The sequence below is a fragment of the Macaca nemestrina genome, chromosome 5 (assembly GCF_043159975.1).
Source record: "Macaca nemestrina isolate mMacNem1 chromosome 5, mMacNem.hap1, whole genome shotgun sequence".
In the NCBI taxonomy this organism is placed as follows: domain Eukaryota; kingdom Metazoa; phylum Chordata; class Mammalia; order Primates; family Cercopithecidae; genus Macaca; species Macaca nemestrina.
This window is the reverse complement of record NC_092129.1, coordinates 180,457,973-180,467,538: the sequence shown is the minus strand read 5'-3', so window position 1 is coordinate 180,467,538 and position 9,566 is coordinate 180,457,973. Positions and strand designations below refer to the sequence as shown.

Sequence of the window (9,566 nt, the reverse complement as noted above, 5' to 3'; positions counted from 1 at the left end):
ACCATGTTGGCCAGGCTGGTCTCGAACTCCTGGCCTCAGGTGATCTGCCCGCCTTAGCCTCCCAAAGTGCTAAGATTACAGGCGTGAGTCACCACGCCCAGTCGACAATTTCTTATACACATTAACAGTTAAAGATTCTGGAAACTGGAAAGTTTGGCATTAAATAAATCTGTACTTTTGCTTACCTCTGTTTAATTTAAATTTGTGCATGCAAGACTTTTTCAATTCCCCTTCTATAATACCTCAGTGAGAAGTGTGCCAGAAGGCACCAGTTTGGGAAACGCTGAATGGTAAATGTTATGGCAAACATCTGAGGTGATTATAAGAGAGTCAGATAAGATTGTAGATGTGTTGGCTCAAATTTATTTCTAGTAGTAAAAAAACAAAAACAACCTAAAGCACATGACCTACAGAACGTGGGTCAGTAAATCAAAACAAAAACGTACGTGATCATTGTATTATTCATGGTTTATGCAAGATGTAAATGTGCTAATCCATCCAGCACTCTATTTCAACTTTCTTATTACCTCACCTGAATATTTCTTACTGAAACCTGATATTTTATTTTAGAGCTAGATTTGAATCTGTTACTTTTACAAATTTGGGTGAGTCATGTGACCCATTTACTTCCGTCATTTAACATGAATGACAATACAGGACTATTTTGAGGATAAGGGACACTACCTGTAAAACCAGCTCCCCCGTGCATGGCACACAGCAGCTCCTTTGTAAGTCACTGCTCTCTTTTGCCCTCCAAATTGTTATTAAAAACATTTGTGGTGGCTTTATGCTAAGTCGGTAGGATTTTCAAAAGAAGCTGTTACTAATTGTCCAAGGCCGTTGTAGGATTTAGGGGGAATTTTTGTTTCATGCTTCTTCCATTTGTACAGGCAAAAAAGAAAAACATAAAATTGTTGACTTCTGGTGCCACTTCCTTCTTAACCTAGGAAGGGAGACTGTGGGTGTAAGTGTGAGCTCATCACGGAAAGCTGAAGTGGCATGGCTGCCATTGTGGCTGTGGCCCACTCTGGAGCTTGGGGAGAGTCTTCTGTCTGTGGTGGCTGGCTATGGCCAGGACTAATGTCATCCAATAGGCTCACTTCCTTCATCCAGTTTTTCATTTTACGTATGTGCTTACGTAACTTGTGGTGGAAAATTTTTGCCAAAAACCCAGAGGGAAGTGGCAATCTACTTTTGTTCTTATGGTGTCTTTGTTCTACAGAATCTCCTTTTTGAAAAAGTTGAGACCATCCATCCATGCATCCATCCACCCACCCATTCATTCAACCGCCAGCAACATCCAACATCACCATTTACTAGCACACCTACTGTGGAGTAGGCTATAACGTTCCTACCCTCATGGAGCTTATTGTCCAGAAGTGGTGACTTTAGCACTCAATGGAGGGCCCACACATTGCTATCTGTAGGCAACCACGAGGGACATTTTCTTAAGTGAACAGCAGTCTGGTATACAGCATGACTAAATTGTAGCTCTTGTCTGAAAATCTCAAAATGCACTTTCAAGAGAATAAATGAATAAAAATTGGCTACCTATTAACCACTGCTGGTCACTTAGACTTTTTATCTCCATCTACCAAGCAAAGTCTTGAGTCGGAGATCCTCTGATACGTAAGAAGTGATCTCTGCTTTCAAACAGGTGCAATTGTCAGCTCACACTCACCATTCAAGACATGTGACTCTAATGCAATATGGTTTTGTTTTACAAGGCCTAAAGCCTTGAAAGATGCATTCACTAAAAAACAGTGAAAGTGTCCAGGCTTCTGGTCAATCCCTGTGGGAAAAACCCATGACCAGGACTCACTGTCGTCCTGAAACATTTCCTGATTAGGGTGTGATAAGTACAAACCTTCTGGATACAAGAAAAAAAAGACAGACCTGTGGCAACAGCAAAGGATGGCGGGTGCATTGAAGCGTCAGGCATGAAGTGCTTAGTTCCAGCAGCTATCTCATTTAATGCTCCCAATGACTCTATAAAGTTGGTTGTATTTCCCGAAGAGGAGACTGAGGCTCAGAGAGGTCAATTAATTGACCAAGAAACCAGTCCTGCTATATCTGCCTTCTAGTGTATTGCCCTTTTAAGCTGTGCTACATGGCATTCTGTTTGGAAGCTTGAATATGGCAGCAAAGGCATCTGATGGATTAGGCAATTGAGCTATTGTACCCCAATCCCCTAACTTCTCTACAGCTGCAGCCCTACTTTTTTTTTTTTTTTTTTAATCCAAAATGTGTTTATTGAGATGGTTTCCCACTCATCTTGATTCAGAGTGCTTTTAGTGCTGCTTCCTCCTAAAGGAACATCCTTCTGTAAGCCTTGCTTTTCCTCCTGTAGGCTGGCAGAGGACAGTGGAGCAGCCAACACACAAGACTACCGCTTGTACATGGCTAAGGACCGTGGTGATTTTATAGCATCCTGGGCATTTCACATCCATGAAGAAGGAATTGGGGCTCTGCACCAGGCGTTTCTTCTTGTGTTTCCTATTCTCCTCTTCTGGAAAGGAAGGAAGGAGATCCTTTGCGAGAGGCATGTTCTCGTGTGGGTAGGCTGTCACCGCCGGAAGGACGCACCCCTGCTTTTCTGCAGCAGCAATCATCTGTCTTCACCCCATGGGGTTGTGGATTAAGAAGCCTCCGGAGGCTCCCAGGTGGCTCTGTCCTTTACCAGCTGGGTGGCCATCGAGGGACCACTCCCAATCGTTATACCTCAGTTTCCTCAGTTTACCAAAAAGGAAATAATACTACACTAAAATGAAAACATAACAATAAGGAGCACTGGGATAGGAGGGGAGAAGCTTCAACCTGAGAGTAAAGACAGACCTGCATTTGAATCTAGTGTCTGCCATTTACAAGTTACGTGACCTTGGGGAAGCTCCTTAAATTCTTTAGTCTTCAATGTCCTCATCTGACAAATGGAAAAAACAACAATACCCTCGGGGTGTTTTGGCAAGGATTAAATGAATGTACGTAAACACCTAGCGCAGTGACTGGAAGGCTGTGATTACTCAATGAAGTTAGCTACTGTTATTACCCAGGTTGACCAACTCAGAGGGCTGTTGTGAAGATTACTCTATTGTGTTACTTATCATTAGTGGTGGCAGTGGTTGTGGTTGTAATGAGTGTTTACTATTAATATTTTTGTGTGTGTGGTTACATGCTTGAAGAAGGGCCAAATGACACAGCTATATCTTACCCTGAAATACATAGATCTCAACCAAATATCCCTAGATCTCAGGAGCAAAAACTATGAGATAAGAGCAAGTTCACCAAGAGTGGCTGTTACAGGTGAAGTAAGCGTTTGAAGAAAATATTGGGCCTTCCCATAACACAGTTGATCCTCGCCCCCGGCCAGTGCTGGTACTCACCAGCATTTATTCACAGGCCAAGGATTTGTGTCAATCATTTTGGCTGGAAAAGTGTGCCAAAGAGACAATCTGGACATCAGGAAAAGAACAATGCAGGATGGTGGTGTTTGGGTAAGGCATCACAGAAGCTCCAGGCCCACAGCGGTCCCTGCTGGAACTCCCCTGGTGTGCTCAGCCCTCCAAAACCAGACAAAAATGCTCTGCAAGGAAATGAAGAAGTTCACAAAACAGGCTGGTCTCTCTCCACAATGGGTTTGCCAATTGTGGCCCGCATGGAGACAATTCCTTTTCCCATGCCCATGGCAGTCATCACTAACCAATGATGTTACTCTTTCCTGCTGAGCCCAGACAGAGTTTCAGAATCCTTCCCAACAAAGCACACCTGGCACATGCTACTGAAAGATCAGCATTTTCCTGCAGGATGAAGTCTAGTGGTAATCTCATTTCATAATATCCACCTAGCAGTCTTCCAGCATTTCTAAAAATGGTGGCAACAGCAGGCCCTACTCGTTTCCTACTAACAGAGACTCACCTATTCTTGGTCTTTCTTGGCAGAGTCTACCTTGCACTATGGAGGCTGAAATGTCAAGTATTCCATTCACCAGTCTCCTCTGCAATTAGGAAAGTTACATGGCCTATTCCTGGTCAGTGAGATACAAGGGAACTCTTTCTATATCACTCCGGTGATCATATTTTTGCTGATAAAAAGAGATGTGCAAAGAGAAACATGACTCTTGGAACTTGCATATGTGAGGCTGTAATGTCTAGAGCTGTGGCCATCATCTCCTAACCATAAGGACCTAAGCCTAAAGGCAAAAGTCTGTGCTCTATGGATGGTGGAGCAAAAAGATAGAAGGCATCTGGATTTTTTTTTTTTTTTTTGAGATGGAATCTCACTGTGTTGCCCAGGCTGGAGTGCAGTGGCATGATCTTGGCTTACTGCAACCTCCACCTCCCAGGTTCAAGCGATTCTCCTGCCCCAGCCTTCTGTGTAGCTGGGAGTACAGGCATGCACAATCATGCACGGCTAATTTTTGTATTTTTAGTAGAGCTAGGGTTTCAGCATGTTTGCCAGGCTGGTCTCAAACTCCTGACCTTAGGTGATCCACCCGCCTTGACCTCCCAAAGTGCTGGGATTACAGGTGTGAGCCACTGTGCCCAGCTGGGATCTGGATCTTTAAGAATATTCTTTGTCACTAAATTTACCAAATTTGGAACCACCTACTCCTGGACTTCTCATTATGTGAGAAAATAAGCCATTCTTATTAGGTCAATTTTAGTTGGATATTTATTTATTTATTTTATTTTTTAAGATGGAGTCTCACTTTGTGGCATGCAGTGGCACGATCTTGGCTCACTGCAACCTCCACCTCGAGGGATTCAAGGGATTCTGCTGCCTCAGCCTCCCGAGTAGGTGGGATTACAGGCATGCACCACCATGCCTGGCTAATTTTTGTGTTTTAGTATAGACAGGGGTTTCACCATGTTAGCCAGGCTCATCCTGAACTCCTGACCTCAAGTGATCCACCTAGCTTGGCCTCCCAAAGTGCTGGGATTACAGGCGTGAGCCACTGTGCCCAGCCTAGTTGCGTATTTTATTACTTGCAGCCAGAAGCATTCTCACTTGATTTGAATTCGTTTTCTTATGTTTATGGAATCCGCTACCTTAAATAGCAGAGCACACTCCTGGTAGCAAAGCTATTGATGCCAATTGCTCACTTTCTCAGCTTCCTATGCAATTCAGAATGGGCGTATTATGTAAGCTCCACCAATCATATGCACCTGTGCCAAGCCTTGCTTAAGAAGCTCATAGCATATAGAAATAGAGGTGGTACACAATCCGTGCTAGTGAAGGAGCCAGGAGCTATGTCCAGCTTCCGCAGGCAGTCTTGATAGCGGCTCTGGCTGCAGCTGCAGCTGGAGTCTGGTGATGTCCAATGTCAGGAGTGCCGCTAGTGTTGGCAATGCCCTGCGGCATCACTGGTGGCATTATTTGGAGTGGGTAGGGGAGGGATTTCCTGGGTGCGTTACTTCCAAGCCTGGCTCTCCATCCTACCAAGAGAATTTTTGAGCTTCTCAATGTCCTTTTAATCAATCCCCATCTTGTTTAAAATAGCAAAATTGGTTTCTGTTGCTACAACTAAGAATCTTAACTGATAACTCATATCCAATGGCAACTATGGGTGACACCATCTGAAAGAAGTCCTTCGTCAGCAAACTGCTCGCTTGCCATCTCATTTGAGTGCATAAACAGATACATCTCTAAGTCCTGGTGTGTAAAAAATTAGAACATTTTTACTTTTATTAATTTGGATTTCCATGGTGAGGAAGGTATAAACTTAACAAAATTGTTAAAAGAATCCTCCAGAAACACACATGAGACAATTTTTTCTATTTCCTGGAAGGAAACAGGAGCTTAGCCTCTGTCTTTTTTGCGGTTGCTCAGTGTCCACAGTGACGCAGTTACCATGGTAAGAGCTTCCTTTTGAAAGCATAGTGGAGTCAGCCCATTCAGAACGTGTTCTAGCAGGCATGTGATTCTTTCCTGCTTCCATAGACACCAGTTTCACTGTAGGCTCTGTGTATTGTTGTCTTCTTCCTGAGACCTTGGGTTGGGGCCAGCAGAGTAGGTTTTAATAACAGCTGTTTCTCTCCTGATTCTTTTTTGATTTCTTTGATACATGAGGCTGCGAGTGAAGACTTACATCACATGCCGAAGTGACGTGAGAGCCAGGAGCAGAACCAAACCTCCTCCTGGAAGATTCTGATGCTATTTAGGCCTTGAGGGTAGACCAGATGGCTGACACTGACCCTGGAGCTATTCAGTAGTATGTAGACGAAAACTGCCATAGGCTCACTTGCCTCAGATCTTAATTTCCTGTTACTCTTCTCATCCTTAAACCCTTTCTTCTTTAGTTAGTCAATAATAATAATAATAATAATAATAATAAAGGTCACCTTTAATAAGTACATACTATCAACCTTCCCACAAGCTATAGGCTTTGTATACATTATTTCATTTAACCCTCCTATCTCCTCTGCCAGGTAAGTATTATTACCCCCATTTTACAGATGAGAAAACTGAGATGCAGAGGGGTTAAGAAGTTTACATAAGGTCCCTTTGAGAGGTTGACATTATTTGTGATCGTCTCCTATGTCCATGCTTTATTTCCTAGACAGACTCTTTGAAAGCAGGAACCAGGTAACGTTGATGAGTCTCACACCCACAGTGTTAGAATGCCCTGATTTGTATCATTGGCCTATTTCCATTGTGTAAATACGCCCATCATCACTCATTTCAAGCTACCAGTGTGAACTCACTGGGAGCAGATGTGCACAATGGGCTCCCACAAGCCAGGGAAAGCCAGCTATGGCACCTTGCTGGCCCCTGAGATATGCAAAGATATCTAAAGGGTCTAGCCCCAAACTCTGCTTGTCTGTTTGGGTAGGATTTTGGCTCTGGCATTCTCTAATAGTTGTTAAAAGCATAGTACCTTGGAAGAGTTTGCTAATGAGGGTGGTGGATACTTCACCCAAATCTTACTCTGTGCCCTCTCAGGGTAGGACACTCAAGATTTGTGCCAGTCCCAAGGGAGACATACCCCTCTGCAGGAGGTGATGTTTAGGCAGAGGGAAGCTGTGTGACCCTTGGCATCCCTTCTAAATAAAAGCAAAACAGCTAAAACAAAGCCTTTTTGCTGTGATTTGGAGTAATAAGGTGAGGAATTTCTTCTAAGAATGATTAACCATAAAGGCATGCAAAATATGTCTGACCGAACACAAAGTTTAATGATATCGTATTCTTCCTGCCAACGACAGACCTTTTCATCATTCTCTTATGTCTGAGATGCTCTTGTTTAAATGAAAACAAAACTCCTCTTGTTTAAGATCTGATCACACTTACCATGCTTACCCTCACCAACAGGAAGGTGTTTTAAAATACTTACGGTAAGAGATGCTGGATTCTATGTTTCTAAAACAAGTGTGCTTAGAACAACAAGTAAATATGTACATTATGTGGTTAGGAGGGTAACGGATTTCTAGTTCTTAGTAAATCTCCAAAGAGTTCCAAATCTCTTAAGGTAATGAAATTGGAAATTATATTTGGCAGCTCAGTCATAGAATGACCTCATAGGTACGCATGCTTAGATTAGAGAACTCATTCATTCTTTCAACAACATTTTATTGAATGTCTCTTAGGTGCAAGACACTCCGTAAGGGTCTGGGGATATAAAGAAGAGAAAAACCCAGGCCGATGACTGGGGATGAAGTGGCTAAGGGATGCTTCCAGGGGTTGGCAAACCACAGTCTGAGGGTATAAGCCAGCTGCAGCCTGGGGTTTACTGGAGCGTGGCCACACCCGCCACTTATGCATCTGCTGTGGCCACACCCACCACTTACGCATCCGCTGTGGCCACTTCAACTCAGGCACCCAGTTGAGTAGCAGCTGGGACAGAGACCGCTTGTCCACAAAGCTTAAAGTACTCACTGGCCCTTGAGAGAAAGAGTTTTGCAGCCTCTGGTCTGAGGAGGAGAGAGAATGTAGGCCCATGCTATGGTGCTACGGGGAGCAGAGATGAGGAGACAGAGTAGGATGAACTTTAGAAGGTAGAATCTGTCAGGCGGGGAGCAGAGTGTAGGACCAAGGATAATACCCAAGTTGTCAATGGGACTTGGAGGGAGAGCCCTCTGCTTCCAGGCCACTTCCTTCCCACCCCGTGAGCCCTGGGTACACAGCACGCCCAGCATTTCCTGCTTCCTAACAGAGCAAACTATTTATATGCTTCTCAAAAAATCCCTTTATTTAATGTGAATTTTTTTCTCAGAGGTCTTGGGACAGTAAGTCTAAAATGAACACCTCTCTTTTTAAAAGTAACAGTTTATTGGAATATTGTCAACTGCTTTATCTAATGCTGCCATAGCAATCAAGGTGAGGCCAGCCACTTAAAGAAAATAGAGCAATATTGAACTCGGTAAATTAAAACCTGTAATTGTGTTTTTCATCATCATTATCATGACTGTACTAATCCAAAATAAGGCACTATCGGATAATTAATCTTTCATAGATAAAAATTTAACAAAGCAGTAGCTAGGTTACTTGACAGTAAATCTTTGCTTTATTTCTTTATCTTGATTAGAGAAATAACGATGGGTTAGGCTAAAGGCAGGTGAGTCAGTCTGCTAGGGGAAAGGTGACCTTGAGGATTTGTTAACTGTTAACCCACCCAGAGGTCCTAAATGTCACACACTTCATGAATTATGCCACAGGAAGCTCATCAGTGCCAAACAACCTTATTAATGACTATTTGACCCAACAAACATGACTGAGGCCCTCTGGGTGTAGGCACTGCTGTGCCCATGCCCTGCCCTGGGGTGGCAGAAATACCAACAAGACCAACCACTGCCCTTTAACGAGCTCACAAACCAGTGTGAGAGGACGGAGCTTCCATAGGTGTTCCAAGAAGTCAAATGTAATCCCTTTTTAGAGGCGGAACCATCCTGACAGCCAGTGCTCTATCTTCCCATCACGTCTTCCCAATGCTCCTGCCAATAGCACCAAGAGTCTCCTCCTGCCTCCCTGGCCCTGCCCCCACTAAGTGATTTGAATGGAAGCTGCTGCCAAACACAGAGCTCTTTCCCATCCCCGGGCCCCACTCTGATGCCTCCGTCCTGCCCCTGGGCTCCTTGGTGAATGAAGTTTGATCCCTGCCTCCTGGCATCGCTGCTCTTCCCACAGTTTGGTTTTGAGACCCATGAATTGCCCATATTTGCATAAATTAGTTTGAAGTTTCTGGCCCTTGCAGAACAATCCTTACGAATAAGAATGTGGCCAAGAAAGCCCAGGAGAGGGAGCGGCCATTTCCAACCGGGGGCACTGGAGAGGGTTTCTGAGACAGAGGCGGAAGGGCGTGCCCAGCAGCAGGTACTGCTCATGCAAAGGCCAGGCAGGGTATGGCGGATTTGGGGAGCAAGGCCGTGGCTGATGCAATTGGTATCTATTTGGGGGAGAGAAGGAGGCCACGGCTGGAGAGGAAGAAGAAAAAGAAACACAATTTAAAAGCCAGAATATCTGTGATAAACTTAAACTCCCCAAGTCAGAGGTCAGGAGTGCCATCGTTTTAGCCCTCCTTGGGTACAAATTACTCTTCGAGCAAGTGGCAATCTTAGGGCAGCATTAGAGAGCAG

The 9,566-nt window shown here is 44.2% G+C and overlaps 1 protein-coding gene across 1 annotated transcript; it reads right to left on the bottom strand.

Moving 5' to 3' along the window:
• Positions 1-2,224: 2,224 nt before the first annotated feature.
• On the bottom strand, positions 2,225-2,549 carry LOC112427664 (small ribosomal subunit protein eS27-like). Its single transcript, XM_024794638.2, has one exon. The coding sequence runs from the start codon at positions 2,544-2,546 to the stop codon at positions 2,292-2,294; it is 255 nt and encodes an 84-aa protein (XP_024650406.1). The 5' UTR covers positions 2,547-2,549; the 3' UTR covers positions 2,225-2,291.
• Positions 2,550-9,566: the final 7,017 nt, after the last annotated feature.

Bases quoted from the DNA above. Each gene is read 5' to 3' on its own strand.
- LOC112427664 (XM_024794638.2), bottom strand. From the start codon at position 2,546: ATGCCTCTCGCAAAGGATCTCCTTCCTTCCTTTCCAGAAGAGGAGAAT.